The sequence below is a fragment of the Typopeltis vanoorti genome, chromosome 20, assembly GCF_054136105.1.
Source record: "Typopeltis vanoorti isolate ZY-2024b chromosome 20, IOZ_Tvanoo_1.0, whole genome shotgun sequence".
In the NCBI taxonomy this organism is placed as follows: domain Eukaryota; kingdom Metazoa; phylum Arthropoda; class Arachnida; order Uropygi; family Thelyphonidae; genus Typopeltis; species Typopeltis vanoorti.
Window position 1 is genome coordinate 4832850 of NC_143568.1, and position 22536 is coordinate 4855385.

A 22536-nucleotide genomic window follows, 5' to 3' on the forward strand; every position below is an offset into this window, starting at 1 on the left:
GGATATTCCTGAGTGCATGCCTGCCTGTTCGGTGTTTTTTTTTTTTTTTTTTTTTAAATCACTGTGCTGTCATCACTGCTTGTTTCATTTAGCAAATTTTCAAAGTAATTACTCCATACTTCAAGGATATCTTTTCCTCCCATTCTCATTTCACCTTTATCATCTCTAACTCCTTTTACAGCACTCTTTCCTCCATTCCTAAGCTTCTTCAACAACCTCCAGAATATTTTGCCACCTTCTTGATATTTATTTGCCATGGTCTTACCAAAGTCCTCCCATGACTTTTGTTTAGCTAGTTTTACACTGTTTAGCTTTCTTACATTTGTTTCTGTATTCTCTAAGACCACAAGCTGACTTATTTGCCAGGAACTTTTGGTATGCTTTCTTCTTTTCCTTCACTGCCTCTAACTTCCTGTGTCCACCATGGAGTTCTAATTTTTCTATCCTTGCAGACTACTTCACCACATGCCTCTCTAGCTGAATCAATCAGGGTTTTCTTCAAGGCTTGCCACTGAATCTCCAAGGTTTGATATCTGTTCTCAAACTCTTTCATTTTCTTTTCAATAATCTTTGTGTATTTTAGTCTACAGCTCACATCTGAGAGCTGCTCAACTTTTATTTGCTTTAAAACTTTCTTACATGTTATTCTTTTCAATATGAAATTCAATTTTATCCTACTCAAAACTAAATAGTGATCGCTTCCAATTTCAAATCCTCTGTACACTCTGGTGTCCTGCACCAGGGAGAAAACATCACTATCAACCATAACATAGTCAATGAGACTTTTCTTATTCCTTGCCTCTTCTCTCCATGTGAATTTGTGCACATTTTTATGTTGGAACATGGTGTTAGTAATAACCAGTCCATGTACTGAGCAGAAATCCAACAGATATTTGCTATTATTATTAGTTTTGCTCTTTTCTCCAAATTTTCCCAAAACATTTTTGTATGTCTGACAATCACTTCCTTCTCAGCTATTTAGATCCCCAACAAGGACCAACTTTTCCTTTTTCATTGTGTCAGTAGCTTTCTCTAGAGCCTCAAAAAATTCCTCCACTTCTACCTTAGTAGAATCTTCTGTGGGACCATAGGCACAAATAAGTCTCATTGTCCAGTTCCCCATTCTGATATTTGTCCAAATCACTCTACTTGACACTGCCTGCCATTCAAGAAGATTAGCCTCATATTTTGTGTTGAATACTATGGCTACTCCTTTTCCTTGATTGTAATTTCCTGAGTATAACATTTCATATTTATTGCTCAAACAATCACCCCCCCCCACTACTCAATTCACCAATAACAAATACATCTGATAAAAATATCATAAATTGTTCAAGTTAAATAACAAGCTTACTGCCTATTATTTAAGAATTAAATGTAAAAGGAATTAAAAGACACTACCATGCTATTTAATTAAAATATACCCAAATGAATTTGCCAGACAAACTAGATATAAGGCTTGATCATTAATTTAAAAAATAAATAAACAAATAAAGGTTTTCATCATAGCAAATCAAACAACCACAATACAAAACTAATTAAGAATTCACCTGGTCTAAAGAAGAAGCTCCAAGTTTTTTTCCTTTAAAATAAGAAAGTTTTTGATAAAGGATATGGATTTATCTCTAAAGGAGGTTAGTAAATTAGAAACATGCTTTGTAACTTTGTTAATCAATTCACCATGTTACTATGGTGAATTGATGCAGTTGACGAAAGGTCATCATTGAACTTCTGCTTTGTGTGTTTTGGGGAAACTTCATCTAGTAAGATAACCATTAGTAGGTTTTAAGCTTCTCTTTGGTTTCATCATCTCAAATTGAGATGCCATCACACTAAGTTTGTTTAGTCTAACTGAATAGAGGTTAGACAACAGAAAGAGAGAGAGAGAGTGAAAGCAATATGTGGTAGTCATGTAACATTGAAGTATTTTATCATTTAATGCTATATATCCATAGCATTTTTTCCCATCTCGAACTACAAATGCTTTTCCCTTTATGAGCCTCTGTGATCACAAAATTGTTATTCCTTTTTCAGACAGTAATACTATATATATTACAGATAACACAGAATTGGTCATTTCAAGTATAGACTGGAGAATGTGCTGCTTCAATAAAAAGTCTGTTAGTTAAATCTGAAGAAATATTACATAGACCTTTGTCTATTAAAAAAAAAAAACTATAATGAACTGTATTAGGAGTAGTAGCAAAATCAAGACTTTTGGATAGGGAATTTATCTCTTATTCAGTGAGAAGATAGCCAACTGCATGAAATTCAATAACATCTCTGAAAAATTCTAGACACTAGCGACTATCTCTAACCTAAATGATTACTGAAAAATAATCAAAAACCAAATGATTAATCTTGATGTGGCATCTTTTGTCCCAAAGATGTTCTAGAAAGGAAAAAATATAAGATTAATTTTTCAAATCATAAGAGAGGAGCAGTTAACAAAAAGGAAATGTTAGTTTTTATTGGAGATCTAAATATTAGAGGAGTAGGAGAGGAATTCCTTATATACAGAAATGTTGTTAAATCATTGTATAATAAAGTTGTTAAATCAATTCTGCATATTTCTATTATACACCTATCCATTTAAAGGGATAATGCCTATCTGCATATAACACTTTTTATCATACCCAAAATACTCAAGCTCAGTTGATTTTTCGTATTTTTCTAATATGCTTTAACATTTTCTATGAAATGAGTTTTTTCTTTTTTTCTTCTTCTTCAGACTCAACTTCAAAAATTTTTCAGTGATGTTTTCACATCAAGTCCCACATTACATAAGGTGCATGTCAACCAGCAGATGGGTGTTTCCTACAGTTTCTTTTGCAAGAACATTGAATGCATAAGTTAACTTATTTTAAATGTTCTATTTTTATTCAGTGAACACACAAAAATAGGAAGGACTTAATTGTCATCAAGGGCTTGGCCAGTAAGCTGTATCAAAATGAAACTGTAAAGTATGTAATATTACATCTGCATGGATTCAACCATACTAAGATTTTTTTCTTAATAAACATAAGACATCATGAGAATATAAGATGGCATATTAAGGAAGACTTAAAAATATTCCACACAATACATAGATTACTGTACCCTGTCATATTGAACAACAATTTACACAATTTGTGTAAATTGTGTACACAGATTTGCACAATTGTATGCACAATAGAAAACCCAAGTTTTCAAGGTAAATAAACAAATGCTACCTCCATATGAACCTGGCGAACTCAACTTCAATTGAAAAATCCACACAAAGATTCGTCTTATCATAAGAAGGATCAAAATTCAAATCTCTTCCAATTGAAGGGCACAACATCTGATCATTCATCCAACTGTACTACAGAGGCACTTAAATACATAAATACAGCAACTCTGTCAGGATGAATTCTGATGAGATTTAGTATCATTATTAAACTTTAGTTGAGTGATTTAAATTTTTGGTTTAAATTTAGTGTTCAGTTTAAACCAGGTGTTTAAACATGTCATCTAGCAATTCTTGGTTTGTTTCTATATTCTTTGACACAATTTTTTTACATGGAGAACAGTGATTAGTGAGTAAAATGCACTGGCAAAATGTGTTGTGAATGCTCTGAGCATGAATGACTTTCAATAAGCTGTTGGCTGAGTGAGACCTCCCACGATGAGTACTGACTGTATGGAGGCTTGATGTAATAATAATAATCATTGTTTGTAATGCATTTATTTTACAACCTTTGGTACTGTAAATTTGTGTACAATAATGATGAAGCAACCTTCTCAACTGCAAAACTAAATTCATAAACCAAAAATTTTAAATTAATATTCAGTGAAATAACTTAAATTTGACTATGAAATATTCAAATTTTATACAAAGACCAAAATTCAAGTATTAAACCTTACCACTTGATGTTCTTATAATTATATTTTTTTGTTTCTCTTTCAATCTGCTGAGCTAGCTCTCTAGTTGGGGCTAACACTAAACAAGATGGCCCAGATCTTTCTTCTCTAGGACTGATTTTCAAAATAAAAAGAACAGTCATTTTTAGTTTTAGCATAAAAAGAGACTCCTAGAAACTAATAATATAATTCAAAACAATAAACTACACTCTTTTAAATCAAAAATATGAATTTCAAATCAACATGCTCTTCAGCATATCTGTATCAAACCTTTTTGTGCATCTCTACAGCCTGGCTCTAGAGTGAAAAAGGGTCATGTTATATATATCTAAAATTGGAGATGGGGATTAATAGGCAATAAAAATGCACACTAATATTGGATATAAACATTGGATTCATGAACAGCTTCCATAAAAAATATCAAAAACAGTTACAGTAGCTACCATGCTCACTGAAAGAGCACCATCTTCTATAGTCAGAGTCTTAATGGAGTAAAACAGCACTGGGAAAGGATTAAAAACACTAATTCTTCCAATATTTTGTCTCTGTCACTGAGACATGTTCAGGGAGTATAATACAAAACTTGTCTCTCTCACACACATATACAAAGGCAACATAAAACTAAGTGAAACACATGGATGGAAGACTAGAGTCCTAAGTAGGTGGGATGGTCTCTATGGGCAGCTGTTAGAGGCTTTGTATATTATAAACTGGGATCTTGAAGGATTAGTGTTGCATATATTTTGGCAATGAAAAAAAATATGGAAAATAATAAAATGCCTGGAGAAGATGGAATTACAATAGAAATGATGAAAGTAGCAGGATAAATATTAACAAAATAACTAAAAATATCTATTTAATAAATATCTAAGTAATACAGATACACTAATTAGCTCGAAATGCTATCATGATACTCTTGTTCACAAAGGGTAATAAGAAAAAGACAAAATTACAGATCTATAAGCTTGCTTCACAAGTATACAAAATAATAAAAAACATTTTCAAAAAATAATAAACAGAATCACTAGATCATTAGATGAAGCTCAGCCTAATGAACAAGCTAGATTCAAAAAGGAGTTTAGCACAATCAACCATCTGCAGACATTGAATCAACTAAGAGAAAAATGCAAAGAATACAATTTAACATTGTAGTTAAGTTTTCTAGACTATAAGAGAACATTTGATTCGGATGAACCACAAGCAAGCCTAATAGCAACGAAGAAATGTGGAATAACCCAAAATTATATACAGCTAATAAAGAAAATATATGAAAATGCAACTACTAGTATCTTTATATATGAACAAAGCAGTCCATTTCAATGCCAAGGAGATACTATTTCACCCAAATTATTCAACGCAGTATTAGAACATGCAGGCTGAGTGAACTAGACTGAAGAGACAAATGGATATCAGTATTAAAAAATTAAATAATTTATGATATGATGTTATTGTGGTAAAAGCAAACAACAAAAGAGAAGTAGAAGAAATGATGAATGAATTAAATACAATATCAAATAAAGTAGGATTATACATAAACTATGAAAAAAACTAAAATAATGACAAATATCAAAGGACAACAGATAACAGAACAATAATATTAAATTGTATCTAAAAATAATATTAGACAATAACAAAAACTTTTACAATATGAAAAATGCATTTATGAAGAAATAAAAAGAAGGTGGTTTCTGGCAAACTGAAAAGATTTCTGTACAGGAAAACCAGAAAATAGAGCCAAACTTCTGAACCATTGTATAATTCATGAAGAAAACTAAGCATGAAACAAGAGCCATGCTAAATGTCACTACAAGACAAAATGAGGCATGAGATAAAAGAAAAGAAATGAAAGTGTTGGAAGCAGAGGAAGAGATTTTACAACTGAAATGGATATGGGCAAGATATTACATGGATGAAAAGTGATATATGGAAAATTACTCAGTGGCAAATCCATACAATGAAAATGAATGCTGAGATGACAGAGAGAGAGAGCGAGAGAGAAGACGGAAGGATGACTTAGTGGAGATGACTGGAGAATGTTGACATCGCAAAGCCTTCAACAGAGGAAGATGAAAACAAATGTGAGAGGCCTAATAACCAAAAATGGTTATAAAAATAGCAAGAAGATATTTTGGAAAATTTCATGCATCCATTGAGATTAGAGTGATTTCTGAGGGCAGCTGCTGATTCTTCAAACAGTCTTTCTTCTAAATTTACTGCAATGAAGCATGGTAGTTTTTTTCCCAATTGATTCTGAGTAGCATTTAGAGCACTGTCTGCAAGACCCAATTTTCCTATTAAGGGCATGAAGGCTCGGATGTGTGCATGATTTGAAACAAAATACAGGGCATCAGCTGTCGGAAAAGGGGTCTCTTTAAAAATATTATCAATGACTTAAAATACTCTATTTTGACTACAAAAATTATTAATATAATTTAGAACAAGATTAGGTACTTAATAAAAGATACCCTTGTTTGCCTTTTACATTTTAATATAAGGTAATTGCATGTAATGGCAGCTAATTTAATACATAATTAAGAGATAAATTGGAAAGTAGTAAATAAATTAAAAAAATTGAAATGCATACTTTTTTTAATAATAAGAAAGTGAATTTTGAAGTAAAATACATGCAAGCACCTCAAAATTTACCCACTTGTTGCATAAGTCCAAGCATTTTCTGTAAGTGATGCTGGTGTGTTCTTAAAATACTTTTCAAAAGAATGGCATCTTTGTGTTTATATATATACACTAGGGGGGATCCTCCCCCTCGTGAGATCACATACAAAGATAATAAAATAAAAATAAATGAAAAAATGTCTGAAAAACAATCTATAAACCAAGGAGTAAAACAGGGACATCCTCTGTCTCCAACACTTTTTAATATTTATATTAATGAAATATTCATATGGTGGAACACCTTAAATAACAAAGGTATAGAAATTTCCTGAAATAAAATAAATATACTATTATTTGCAGATGATCAGGTAATAATATCAGATAAGAAAGACAATTTACAAAGAGCAATATATATTTTTAAACATTATACTAGAACAGTTTGGAATGAAAATACATAGATAAAACTAAAACAATGGCATTTTGTGTTTTGTGTACAAATTCCAGTTACAAGTAAAATAGTTATTAATAATAAAATAATAGAACAGATAAATACTTTCATTTATTTTGGATGTGAAATATCATATGAAGGAGAAAAAGACAAAATTAAAAACTTCAAAATTTTTTTACAGATCTTGATAAACAGAATTCAATCCAAATATTGTACTAAAAGTAACACGCTTGAAAATATGCAGACTATACATTATATGGCAGCGAAATTTACAAACAAAATTGAATAGAACATGTAAACCGAATGGCCAACACCTGATATCCTAAACAATTAATAAAATATAGACCAAATGGAAAAGCCAGGTATACCTCAAAAAGAGGATATTAGATGGCTAATGAGAATGGAACAGACCAATATGGACTATATCCGTAATTAGCGTTATGATGATAATGCAGTGATTCTGAAACTGAAGGTAGAAGAAAAGTTTAAAAAATTAAGTTTCAGTGAAGTTATAATTATTTAGATCTGACAAAGACATGTTGATAGCAGACCAGTAAGTAAGCACAGTAGCGAAGAACTCTTAAGTCATCAATGCAATTGGCATAACGTCACACAGCATATGTTGAATGACAATGAAAAATGCTATGAAATAACATCTGAGAGAAATGTGCAGACAGACAGCAGTGGTGGAAAATTTGAATGTTACGGAATAACATGGACTGAGACTTTCAAGTTTAAGGATTAAAACAGAAGTTTTATTAAGAAGTGCAAAGACGTACAATCTGTTAAAAGCAATTGATATGCTGCTACTGTTAAAATGCTTCTTTTAAGGATTTCTTTGTTTTAATTGAGGAAAGCAAATAACTGCTTTAACTATTTCCTTTTTCTAGTGATATGGAAAAGAAGAAACTATTTTATTATGTGTACCTCCATTATACTAAGTTTCTGCTATATATTCTCTCTACTACTGGAGGTAGAACTTGTTTCTTTAGTTGAGTTTTTTTTTTTTTTTCTATTGTTAAAAGAAAGGATAACTAAAAACAAACTTTATATATATGATATGATCATTCTGCTTAGTCTCTCCATAATAAACAGTTTGAAAATGCTTTTTTTTTCTTTCTTGGAATGCAATTTTGTGATGAATTAGGGTGTTATTCTTGGCCTATGTTTTTCTCGAGTTAAGTTTAATTTACTCAATGCAAAGTTTAATTTTAATGAATGTATGAAGATGAATATTATTAATTTACAATTCAATGACTTTTGTAAATGTTTACTAGTGAGTTAGTCTGTTACTGTAAATAATTTTCTTGTACAATGAGACCTGTAGAGTTTCCATAATCACATGTGCCACAGCAGAAATTAAATTTATTTTACAAATATTTTGTCTTGCATATCAAAACTATCAGTGCGAGTGACAAACAACAGTAAGGAATTTGAACAATAGAACACATGCGCAAAATCAGAATTCTTCTAAACATGTAATTGTGCAATTGTTAAGTTCAAAACTATTGGGCAAAAAATGATAATTAAGTTAAATTATTTATAATACAATCTACTTAACACAGTTGAGTATAACAATTTCCTAAACTTTTGGGATGATAAGGCCATCAAGATTAACATTTAGTCAATGAAAAAGAGCTTCAAATAGTGAAATAGTTTGTAACGTGAATAGGTTTTGTAACATACAACTACATGTTTAGAAGGATTCTAATTTGGCACATGCACTTTACTGTTCTACTGTTCAAATTAATTACTGTTGTTCTTTGCTCACACTGATGATAAATTACGATACACAACATGAAATATTTGTGAAATAAATATAATTTCTGTGGCATACATGTGATTGTATAATTAGTGTAAATAAAATTTGATTATTTATTTTGATATACTTGGAGTAATTTCTGACTTAAGCTAGAATAATGTGTTTCTTGAAACTGAGCCGAACAGATTCTGAAATCAATAATATTTTCAAGGATGAACATGGTCTGCGCAGCATTTTAAAAAAGATTAAATAGGCAAAAGAAAAATGATCACATTCATACATATTACAATTACACGATTAAATTGTGAATTAAAAAAAAAAAAACAGTGTGAATTATCTCTCAATCACCTGAAATCAGTGAAATGCATCAATAGAAAAGAGGTGGAGGTAGCAGAGGAATTACTGAAATTACCACAACATAATTGTTGTTCTCTTCTTCCTCATCCATGCACATATGGGTCGAGTCCTCTATGTAAGAATCTTCTCCATCCAGCTCAGTCCATTGCTAACTAGGTCATCATTCTGTAGCTGAGTAATTGTGATCTATACCTTAGCAACCAGAGCCATGTTCTTCTTGGCCTCCCTCTTGGTCTGCTTCGTTTTACCTGTACATTCAACATGCAAGGTTACTTATTGATCTGATCATAATGTCTCTGAAGTTGCAGTCATTTCTAATTTGTTCATTTGTTTTATGTTCTGCCCAGTTGGTCTTATTTATTTTTCTTAGGCATTTCATTTCGAATGCTCAGATTTTTTTGGATTTCTTTTTGGTTTAGTTTCCATGCTTCTGTTCCATATGTGGCTGTGGGGATTATGATAGTTTCGTAGTTTCGATTTGAGGCCCGTTATTATATTGCTGTTATTCCATATCTTATTATCTTATCAAGGTTATTTAGTTTATTTGTAATAAGGCTGCCAAGATATACGTAACTGTTTAATTGTTCTAGTGGTTGTCCTTCGAGATTTATTGTGAGGTTTTCTTCTTTTCTGATTTTCATTACTTTTTTGTTCCAGTTAATTCTCGTTCTGTACTTTTTGCATTTACTGTTTAGGCTGTTTGTTTTCTCTAATTGTATCTTGGTTTCATCCAGAATGATATCATCATCTACATGTTTAATATGGTTTAGATTAGTTCCATTTATTTGTTCTTCATCTTCTTCTATTCATCTATGGCATCACATATTTCTTCTAACATTATTTTGAATAAGTGAGATGATAGTGGACATCCTTCCATGACTCCTTTTTTCTATTTTAAATAATATATCAGTCTTTATTTTATCAGTTTTAATGAATGATAAGATTTCTGAGTCTATTCCTGTATCTTTGAGGATTTGAATCAGTTTATTTCTGTCTATTGAATAGAAGGCCTGTTTGACATCTATAAAGCAGCAGTAGATAGGCATGTTGTGTTCCTAGTATTTTTCACTAATATTATTAACAGTGAAGATGTGGTCTATTGTTGATCTCTTGGTTCTAAAACTAGCTTGGCCCTCTCTTATGATTTCTTCCTTTATTACATAAATGATGTATGTGTAAATCTCATAGCTATGGCTTAAAAGAGTTATTGGTCTATAGTTCTCACATTTTTGCCTATCTCCTTTTTTGTAAAAAAAATTTTATGATTCCTGTCTTCCAATCATCTGGTATTTCTCTTGTGTCTATGATTTGGTTCAAGAGTTTTATAATAGGAAGTTAGTTGCTTTGTGACTTCTGTATTCCCAGAGTTCAAATAGTTGGTCAATACTTACAGCCTTAGATTCTTTCATTTGGCTTATGGCATGTAGAATTAGGAGTATGTAGAATTTCTTCTTTTATTATTGGTGGTGCCTTTTCTCTTCCTATCTCTGTATTTATGTTGTCCCAATCTTGTTCTTTTTTTAAAGAGAGTTTGGTAGTATTCTCTCCATATATCATTTATTTCTTGTATAGACCAGTTTCTTTGTTATTTTTATCCTTCATTTTGAGTGTTTTGGTTCCACATGATTTTGCAAGTTTTTTTAAGATCGTGTAGACTGTTTTGTTATCATTCCTTTTACTGGCTTCTTCGCAGGCTTTTGCCTTTACTTCTAGCCAGTTGTTCTTTGCTGTTTTGTGTACAATCTGTCGATTTTATTTTTGAGTTGCCTAAGGTTTTGTTTGTTTTCGTCTATGATTTCTAATATTTCTACAGTGATCCAATCTTTATTTGGTTTAATAGTTGTTCCTAATATTTTTTAGGCAGTCTGTACCATGATTTCCTTACCTTGGTTCCATAAATGTTCCACTTTGTGAGAGGTCACTTGACTTATCTTAGGTTCTATTGCTTTTTGAAATGTTTTTGCATAGCTTTCTCTTTGAGTTTATATAGGTTTATTTTCTTTATGGGTTGTAGGTATGGTCTTCTTGATTTTTAATTTAATTTTTGCTGCCAAGATTTCATGATCAGAGTCAAAATCTGGCTATTTCAATGTTCTTACATTTTGAACAGATGATTTCCAGTTTTTTCTGATTAGTATACAGTCAATGCAGTTTTTGGTTAATCCATCTGGAGAGGTCCATGTGTGCTTATGTGAGGGTTTATGGAAGAAGATGGTGTTTGTGACAAGCAGGTTATTTTGTTTGCAAAATTCAAGCAGTCTTTCTCCTCTTTCATTCCTCTCATCCACACCAAATTTTCCCATTACATTTATCATGTCTAGCATGTATTTTCCAATCTTGATGTTGAAGTCTCCAATCACTATTAAAAGGTCTTTTTTACGTGTTTTGTTAATTTGGTCTTTAAGTGGTGATAGAAACTTTCTAGATCTTCGTCTCCATGTGATTGATCTGGGGGCGTATATCTGAATTATTTTGTAGTAGACTCTTTTATGTCCCTTTTATTCTTGGTCCTTGTGGTTCTACAGATGTTGAGTTTATTAAGTTGTTTTTAATTAATATGGAAACTCCCTCTCTATGTATAATGTCATCTCTTCTGAGTAAAACAGTTTTCCATCTTTTATTTTTATTGATCCTTCTGTCCAGTATGTTTCAGAGACCTACAATATCCCAGCTAATGTTCTCCAATTCTTTCTCCATTAGTCTGAGTTTTCCTGTTTTGGCTAGGGTTCTTATATTTAGAGTTAGGGGATAGATGTATTTTGTGCTGACCACATAGAAAATTTCTCGACTGCTTCCTGTGACCTTGAAGCAATCATGTCAGCTTCACCAGATGCAGTAGCATTGTCTCTTGTCAGTTCTATTCTGGTATCCATAGATGTTATATGTAGAAAATTAATGCAGCTGGCTTGCCACTCCTCTGCTGCATTGCTCCTTATAGGATGGAGCCACCAACCTGAGAGCACTATTTTCCTCTGCAGATAAAGGGCCCCCCTTTAACACGAGGTACCGACACCTTTTGCAGCCGCCCCTAACATGGGGTGCAGATGCCGCAGGATGCTTTTAGGAAGTAGGTAGTGGTAATTTGTTATGAAAACAAAAAAGATTAATGAAACAGCTGAGATACTGCTAACTATAAGGAGTCCTATAGTATTCTATTCATATATGGTACTTTGTCCTGCAATATTTTTTGTTAAGCAGTATATTAGTCTTCAGGAGAAATGTCTAAAATACTAACAAAAAAATAAAAAATAAATAAATAAATAAATAAAAAACAGCAAATGCCCTGGTTGGGAACTTACGGACTATAAACTACATTAGTGTCCAAAAGCTAAGGACAAACCACATTTTTATCTGTATATGAAAAAATTTTCATGACTACAGCCAAATGTATACATAAATTTATTGCACACATACTAATAAATTATATTACACAAAAAAAGTGTCAGAAATTTTGTGCAAATTAAACTGCAATACATTTTTGACTATGATTCATAGTACCCATATATAAAAAGGGAAATAAAACTGAATGTGAGAATTACAGAGGTATTTCCCTACTGAGTGTTCCTGGCAAGATCTATGCAAGTATACTTGAGAAACGGTCAAGAAGAATTGTGGAAGAAAAGCTTGGTGAAGAACAAGCTGGATTCAGGCCAAATAGAGGCTGTCAGGATCAGATCTTCACTTTACGACAAATAGTCGAGAAAGCATGGGAATACAACAAAGATCTGTATTTAAGTTTTGTCGATTTGGAAAAGGCATATGACAAGGTGCCAAGAGAGAAGCTATTCAATACGCTGCAGTTATATGGTGTCAATGGGGCATTATACCAAGCAATACTTAGTCTTTATTTGAGTTGTAAGTCAGCAGTTAGAATTGAAGGAAGTACAGGAAGATGATTTAATGTTAAATCTGGTGTGAGACAAGGATGTACATTATCCCCTCTGTTATTCATTATCTATATGGATCACATTATGAAGGAATGTAGTATTAAACCTGATATCAAAACTGGAGATGTTAATGTCAGCTCTTTGCTTTATGCGGATGATGTTATACTTCTAAATAAATCCGCTACAAGTCTGCAAGATTCTCTGACTAAATTGAATAGCTGTTGTAATAGATATGGTATGAAGGTCAGCAATACAAAGACAATGAAAATAGGCAGAATCGTTGAAAATATCAACTGTGTTGTGAATGGAGAACCTGTGGAACAAGTAAAACATTTCAGGTACTTAGGCACGATTTTTACTGAAGATGGTAATTTAAATATAGAAGTAGACAACAGAATCAGCAAAGCTGGTATGGTGGGAAGTCAGCTTTGCTGATTCTGTTGTCTATTTAACAACACTAAATTAGCTATATACAAGACAGTGTTCAAACCAGTTTTAACTTATGGATCTGAGAGCTGGGTCAGAAGTAAAACACTTGACCAAAGACTAGAGACCGCAGATATGAGAATCCTGAGAAAGATTAGAGGCGTGAACAGATGGCATCAATGGCAATATCATATTAAAAACGAGGATATTAGGAAAGAACTTGACATTGTCAGCAACCAGGAATGCGTTAGCAGAGCTAATCTCAGGTGGTATGGTTACTTAAATAGAATGGGAGAGGAAAGATTAGCAAAACAAGTGTTCTCTGCCAGGTTGGCAGGAAAACGACCCAGAGGAAGACCAAGATATAGGTGGATTGATACGGTACAAAGTGCCTTAGACGATAGAAGTATAAGATCTGATAATGTTGGAGTCTTACAAGTAACAGACTGATTTGGAGGAAAATTGTAGATAAGAAGTTAGTAATGATGTAATTTTTTCATGTAGTACTGTCATATCCTGTACACCCCTTGAGGGTACATGGCAGGAATTTGATGATGATGATGATACATTTTTGACAAAATGTTACAAATTTCCTAAGGATGTAGTTAAGTTAATGTACACTGCTACAGAAAACTATGCAGAGAGACATTTCAGTATGGAATATGTCCACTCCAAAATGCAATGCAGCTCTTATGTTGTGCCATGCTTCAGCACCGAGTGATTCAGTAGTTCTGGATCACTTGGTGCTGACTGGCCCACTCCTCTTTCAGAGCAAGGATAAAGTCTTGTTTGTTTTCTGGAATGGAATTTTGAGCAGAAGTGCATCTCCCTATTGTGTTCTATGGGACTGAGATCTGGGGAATGTGCTTGTCACTCGATTTGATTAATATCCTTGGTCTCCAGAAGTATCTCCACTGCTCTTGCATGATGTGATGTCATTCATAAAAATAAATTTTTTGCTTACAGCACCAGGGAACAATCAAACATGATGTTGAAGAACTTCATTGCAATATTGTTCACCAGTTATAATCCCTTTTTACAGCACTTGTAGCTTTATATGTCCATTAAGCATAATGCCTCCCCACACAATGACCCCCAAACTTCCGTACCTATTCTTTTTAAGAACATTCTTATGATGGCAAGCAGTAACATTTTCACACCACATAAGTGTCATCTAGACTCAGAGAAAAGACTAAAACAACTCTTGTCTACAGAGGACATTAGTTGTCTATAGAGGACAAGACACCCACTGATGTCTTGTCCAATTTTTATGGATACAACTTACAACAGCTTCACGATGGAGCTGAGGTGGGGGGGCAGACTAAAGGCATTCAGGTATATAAGCCTACTTCTCACAGATGTCTGGCTTGCAACAGTTTGTCAAGATATATGCATAATATGCTTGAATGGAGCCGATTGCAAGCAGACCTGCTATGGTGTGTTTACATTTTGCTGTTATAATAAAAAACATGTCTTCATCCTTCGTGGTAGAGTGGGGGGCCAGCTCTTAGCAAACATCTGGAACATGTTCCATTGGTTTGAAATGCTGCCCAGAGCTTCGATACAATGTTTTATGAGATTCCAAACTCTCTAGCAATATCAGTAATTCTTCAGTCTTCAACTTTCCAATAATTTGCCTCTGAAATGAAAATGAAAAATTTATTTCGATGTATTGAACACAAAAATGACAATAAAATCTGTCAATCGGCTCTTGTTTTGGAGAGACTCAGTCTGCATTGTGTATATAGGTATCATTTGGTAACGCTATATTTCAATTTTCTGATTGCAACATATTGTGTCATATTGCATCAACCAAATCATACAAAACACCCCCAAGAGCTACTAGATGATTAGCTGATGTAATGCAGTTGAGTCATGACACAGCTGTTGTAAGATGATGCAATCATTAGTATAAACTAAAGTCTCATAGAGGGAACAAGCATTTTTGAGACTTCCTGGGCTACACTCCTCATTTACTCCTGCATACACAAGTAAACCCTGCAGTGTAAATCCAGCACTAGTGGTGCCTCGTACTTGTGTTAATAGTGCAAATAACTTTTGTTACATATGTAGAGAAAGTGATGTTCGAAAGTCGAAAAAAGGCAATCACTCCATTAGTGAAAAAGGAGTATCAGCTTTATTTCGGATGTAAGTTTGGGGACAAGAACAAGGCCTGGGTCCCACACGTATGATGCACTACATGTGTTAAAGATCTTTCGAAGTGGCTGAGAGGCATAAAGTGTCGATGCTGCTTGCAGTTCCTATGGTTTGAAGGGAGGTTAAGCAATCACATAAATGACTGCTACTTTCCACATGTTTTGGGAAGCATCAAGAGGAAAAAGAAGTTAACAATAGCGTACCCGAATATACCATCTGCTCTCTGACCAATTCTGAATGGTGAAAGACTTCCCGTTCCCGAACTTCCAAAAGAATTTTCCATCAATTCCAAGGATAATGAGGATGGTGGCGAACCGATATCAGGTTCTCCTGAGCCTTCACTGTCTAATGATGAGCCATACATTGGCCACAGTGCATCATCTGCAACATACATTCTCATATAAGAAGAACTGAATGATCTGGAGATGTCCAAGGCCAAATCAGAGTTACTGGCATCAAGATTTCTACGATGGAATCTTCTCAAGGAAAATGTCTGAGTGACTTCATTTTACACTCGTCATGAGTAGTCTGTGCCTTACTTCCAAAAGGTAGATGCCCCTGTGTTCTGCTACAATGTAGATTTCCTGATGGATGCTCTTCGAATCAAACGACCTGCATGAATGGTGACACTATTTATACTCATTGAAATTGAGTCTCGAAGCAGTGCTACTGCATAATGGAAGCCAGCTTCCATCCATTCCAGTCGAACACACACACATTGTCTACATGAAGGAAACCTACGACAACCTAAAACAGCTGTTGGACTGTCTTCAATGCAGCAAATACGGCTGAAGGTAGTGTTTTTGTTGATGGGCCTGCAGTTGGGATATACAAAGTACTGCTGATTTTTGTGTGAATGGGACAGATGAGCAAGGACTTTGCACTATTGGAAGAGACTGGCCTGTCTCTCCAATCTCTGAAGGTTAGAGAGAAGAATGTGCAACACCCAGCACTGGCAGAAATGCACAAAATTCTGGACTGGATCAACTTTCAAGTGCCTGGCTGACAAATTTCCTCGACTCAGCAAAGCGAAAATTAAAGAGGGATTTTTTTATGGGTTTTCAGATCCAAGATCTCTCCATTTACGAGATATTTGACAACCTGCTATAGGGTGATGAGAAAAAAGCTTGGGATGTGTTTTGTCTGATGTCAACTAACTCCCTTGGAAATGTCAGTGCAGAAAACTACAAGGAACTGGTTGAGGACTTGTCTCTCTACCACAAACTTGGCTGCACTATGTCCTTAAAAATACATTTGCTCAATTCCCACTTGGATTTCTTCCCTGACAACTGCAGTATGGTTAGTGATGAGCACGGTGAATGTTTCCATCAGGAAATTGCAACAATGGAGAAACAATACCAGGGAAAATGGTCTGCTTCCATGTTGGCTGACTATTGTTGGACGCTCACTAGAGATGCATCAGCTATATAAGCACCAGGCAAAGCGACATTGGACATAGAAGCAAATATTTACTGGTATATGTGATAAGTATGTATTACTCTATTATATAAGAAACTATTGTAGATCTCTCACCAACTGCAGCCAATTTTGCATTTTCATTGTCATATTCGTGTTCAGCATCTCAAAATCTATAAGAAATGACTAAATTAATCTGGGGGAAGACTTTTGTAAAATTTTGTTGTCCAGTGTAATTCTGTTCTGCATTAATCATCTGGTTGCTGTCTTTGAGACATTACAAGACATCCAAGTTTGCAACTTTATTCCTTCATGAAAAGAGCTTCCTTCAAACACAATTTGCTTAGCTTAGCCGTTTACCTTTTACCCTGCTGAGTGCTACCACATGTACAATTTGAATGTGTACCCACTTTCTACTCAAAATCATCAGTTACATAAATTCCCACAAGCTGATTCGTCTGAATTTGCAGATGTAATCTTCAGAAATAGTTTGTCCTTAGGTTTTGGACACCAGTGTAGGTAAGAAAACTATGTGGTGTATGAATAGAACACCAAACTTACTTTCTTTCTCTGATCACTACTGTCCAAATATAGCATCTCATAGTTATATTATTTAATGGTTTCTCACCTGTTTTCTTAGTCTTCTTTGTTTTGTAATATTATATTTCTCTAATTCCTCTGCTAAACTTCTAATATTTAACAAAAGTTTAGCAGAGACACAGTTTGCATGATTTCTGTCATGAAAACAGTGGAGATGGTTTAACATGACATCCCAACCAGCACAGTTCTTTGCAGTTTAACTCAATATAGAATACAACTGAATCAGCTAATTACCAATTGCTAGTCCATTCTCATCTGTTCAGTATCTAGGCGTTAATTTGAGAATGTAAGAATTCAACACTGGGTTAGAAGCTGGTTGGCTCTCCAAACTAGCAGTATGTAAGACAGTGCTCAGACCAGTTTTAAGTTATGGATCTGCGAGTTGGGTTAGAAATAAACCACTTCATCAAAGATTAGATACCACAAATATGAGTTTGGGGAGAAATTAGGTGGATGAATAGACTGCATCAAAGGCAGAATCATATTAAAAATGAAGACTTAGGAAGGAACTTGACATTGTTAGCCTTCAAGAATATGTGAGCAGATTTAATGTAAGGTAGTATGGTCCCTTAAAATAGAATGGGAGAGGAAAGGTTAGCAAAACAGATGTTTGATGCAAAGATGGCAGTAAAAAGACCGAGAGGAAGACCAAGATGTAGGTGAATTGGTCAAGAATTCAGTCAAGACCAAAATGTTAGATATAACATTGGAGTGCTGACAAATAACATACTAATTTCGAGGAAAATCATTAACAGGAGATTAATAATAATGTAAATCTAATCATATACTACTGTCACAGTAGCCTGTGCACTCCTTGTGGGCACATATCAGGAAATTAAAAATGATGAAGATGATGAAAAATATTTAAAATTAATTTCCAGGCCTCCTACCCAAAAGATAAATTCTGTATACATTACTACGTACATCTTTTGTTTGAAAATGACTGTTCATGCATTAAACTTTATTATTTACATAGCTTAGATAACAATCAGCTAAGTTACATATGGACTAAAAATGCTAGTAATGATGGACTAATAATGATGGTCTTGAGACATACTGACCAAATTGCCAAGATTAAATCTTCAAGGAACACATACACTTGCTCAGAATAAGTAAATCAGGTTGGTTGAGCTTGCTATTAATAACTCCTCATTCAAATGGAATTAAAAACGGTTATAAATAATGGGCTTGTCATAACCCCCCCCCCCAATTGCTAACTTTTATATGGAATATTTTGAGCAAAGTACTCTAGATTCCTCTCCTTTAAAACCCAAAGTCTGGCTTATATACGTTGACGATGTTTTCACTATCTGGCCCCATAGCTGCTGCCAGACATTAGACACTTTCCCCAGCCAGCTAAACAAACAACACAAACGCATACAGTTCACAACTGAGATTGAAAAACAGAACACAATTCTGTTTCTAGATACATTTGTCACACGTCTTCCTTCTGCATTTACCGGAAACTGACACATACTGGCCATACACAAACTCCTACCACCACCCAATACAAAAACTAGGTGTCATTAATAATCTAAAAAACAAGGCTTTGAAAATTTGCTCCAATGAACAAGAGCTTAAAGATGAATTTAAAGTTATCAGCAATACTTTCCTAAAAAATGGTTACAGCCAAAATTCTTGGCAAGACCTCACTAAAAAACAAAGATAAACTAGACAATAAAACTATAACAATTCCATACATTAAAGGGACATCAGATAAAATAAACAGAATACTACAGAAATACAATCTTAAAGCCACCTTTAAGCCTCCTTCAAAATTAAAGAGCTTACTCAACTCATCTAAAGACCCACTCCCTCCGCTGGCCCACCCTGGAGTATACCATATTTATTGCACCTGTAATCTACCCTATATATATATATAGGTGAAACAGGATGCACAATTCCTACCAGACAAAACATAAACAACACATTAAATATAATAACTATAGTGAAGCTGGCCTTTCTGATCATGCCATGAACATTTTACATAGAATTCGCTGGAAAAGCACCAGTTGTTTACATCACACCAAAACATGGTATGAACGTAAATTTAAGGAAGCCTGTGAGATTCATATCAACCACCCCAATCTTAACAATAATGATGGTCTAAAAATCCCAAGCATATGGAAGGCACATATTCCACCCACTTAACCTTTCTCCCTAAGAGTTAACTATAAATATGACCATAAGTAATCTAGAATCTTAAATCTAATATAGCAATTGTCGTGTTAAATTACAACATCATTGTTACTGTAAGAAAACTATCTATGTGAAAGAATGCTTCTCTGATGTTATCTTAAATAGAATATAGCTTTGATGTAGTTTTTAATCAATTTATTTAATTTTTTTTTTTCATATTCTATTTTCACTAGAGGTCATGCCAGTAGAATAACCAGTGATCAAATCATTGTCTCTTTAGCATGCTATGTGAAATGTAATTCAGCTTGTCTCTATATATACGTATATACTCCAGATGATGACCTTAATATGAAGGTTGAAACATCGAGAAATTAAATTAGTTATTTATAATATGGTCGTAGAGTCCATAATTTGTCTAAAATGAACGTTCATAAATAACTTCTGGTCTGACAGAATCCAAGTAATCCCCTTTCCAATTATACAAATATGAATTACTGCTTGCTCATATAAAATATGGGAAACAGTTTGTAATATTTTCAAATAATTTCTGAAACAATACTTTACAATTTAACGGAATATATAGAAATTCTCTATTATAAATTTTCAAGGAATGCAACCCCTTCCTATATTACTCCTTATACTTTATTAAATTTGGGCTGAGTCTTCTGAACTAACCACTAAATTAATTTATTCAAAATACTATTTTTGTAATGCAGAGCTGCCTTCTAACATCCATACTGTCATGAAGTACTATATCACCATGTATCATTTGGCTGATAGAGTGCAAAAAACCTACTTCACATCAGTAACACATATGGGTAAAATAATTATTGGTGTCAGAGAAATGAATCCTGGATTCCCATGTGACAGACAGGGATACATGCTACTGAGAGAATTGCCACTAATAAAGTAATTCGTGGTCTTGTTGGCTGATGGAGTGGGCAGCATACCTGCTCTCCAATCAGGTTGTGGGTTGAAACACCACCTTGGACATGGATGCTTGTAAAAGTCTGCTCTAGATGAGTATGCATAGTTCTGAGTTTATAATAGCTTGTTTTAAAAAACATTATCAGTCAATGTGTGATTAACATCCACATTAGAAATCTTTAATAAAGATATAATACAAAAGGATTTTCATTGCTATTAAAATACCTTGGGCATGGATGTTTGTAAAAGCCTGCTCTAGACGAGAATGACAGTTACGAGTTTATAAGAGCTTGTCTTAAAGAAAAAATTATCAGTTGGGTGATTAACATCTACATTAGAAATCTTTAATAATGATACAATGCAAAAGGATTTTTCATTCGTGTTAAACATTTTATTCACAACAAACACAAGATACTTACACTATCTGATTATCAATGTGAATGAAAGCAGGTAACAAGAATGCCAAGGTTTTCCCAGTTCCTGTCTGCAATCAAAGAAATTCATTAAACCACTAATTTATCACAAAGTTTAAAATTAAATATATTCCTCTTAATCATCATAATTTCCTGAAATTGAACTAAAAAGAAAACATTCAAGTATACTGATCCTCCCATTACAGATTAAGTAATAAATGATTATAGTCAACTCACCACAGCAAATTTATAGGGACAACAAAAATAGTTTGCTATAGTGAATTTTATGTACTGATCTTTCCAGTAGTCAGTTGCAGGTGAGAGAACTTATGGTATTTGCCACAGTGAGCATTTAATCTTGATTACACTAATGTTATTAAAGGTAAACTTCATATGAATATTAAGCAAAAGCTTATATAATAAGCTGCTTCAGTTTTTGTTCTTTGACTCCCACCCACAAAAGGCTGATTCAAAAAGTGATGAGAAGTCTTAAGCCAATTCCAACTATAGCAAACACTGCTGACATGAATATGCATTCATTCACTAAACAAAATTCAATTATAGTGATGGCTGGCTACAAATTTATAATGATATAACAACAAAAAAAAAAAAATCGGAAATAAATCATTTTTAGCTCAACTCTTTTCTTTCAAAGTCTAATATAATGTGAAGATCATTCACAAAAGGTTGTAAACCTACAGTACGTTGGTATTTGTACTGTAGATAGAATAAGAGTTAAATAACATGGAAACTATTCTAGAAGCTAAACATGGTGCTTCTATCATAAACTGATAGTTTATGATAGAGATAATGGCTGCCATTTCAATGTGTCAAAGTATAAAGTTATGCACTCTGGAAAGAAAAAAAAAAAAAAATAGGCTGTACATATAACAGATGGAACTGTTATGAAACTATTATACACAATCACTACAACACATTGATGAGGTTAGGGATAAGAGTTGAAATATAGAGGGTATACTGCAAAAGTGGCAAAAATAGCTCAAATATCTCAACAAGCATGGAAGGGAAGTTATCCTCCTTTGTAAGGCTCTGATATACCAACATCTGGACTATTTTGTAAGATCTGGCCACATAAGTTTCTTGAGAATGTGGAGGTAATGGAAGAGAGGATTCAGAAGTACATCACCAAAGTGATTAGTTTGTGAAATGCTACCTCCAATGACAAACTGGAAATTGGAGTTACAAAAGCTGACAGGCAGAAAAGAGAGGATATATGATACAACTATGTAAGTTACTAAATGAATTATACAGAGGATGATAAAGAAATCTTTCAGTATGTGATCAGAGAGAGAGAGAAATAAGAAGGTAACATTCCCGTAAGTTGTGCAAGAATGTGGTTGGCAAAAGTGTAAGTACTAGCTTTTTTTTGCTTGGAGAGTGGTAAATGCATGAAATGGGTGCCAGAGGTGGCTGCGAGTGCCTTATTGGTAAATGAATTGAGGGAGAGATATGATAGACATAGTGCAAATAATTATAGTAGTGTGGGCC

The 22536-nt window shown here is 33.7% G+C and overlaps 1 protein-coding gene across 1 annotated transcript in view; it reads right to left on the minus strand.

The window, feature by feature from the left end:
- The window catches only part of LOC150095203 (putative ATP-dependent RNA helicase DDX43), a 282514-nt gene that overhangs the window by 109836 nt on the left and 150142 nt on the right, over nucleotides 1–22536 (minus strand). The window contains exons 10-11 of the mRNA XM_090409697.1: nucleotides 21034–21098; nucleotides 3886–3996 (exon numbers count right to left, since the gene is read on the minus strand). Coding sequence (XP_090265823.1) covers nucleotides 3886–3996; nucleotides 21034–21098 — 176 coding nt within the window. The remainder of the gene's footprint in view (nucleotides 1–3885; nucleotides 3997–21033; nucleotides 21099–22536) is intronic.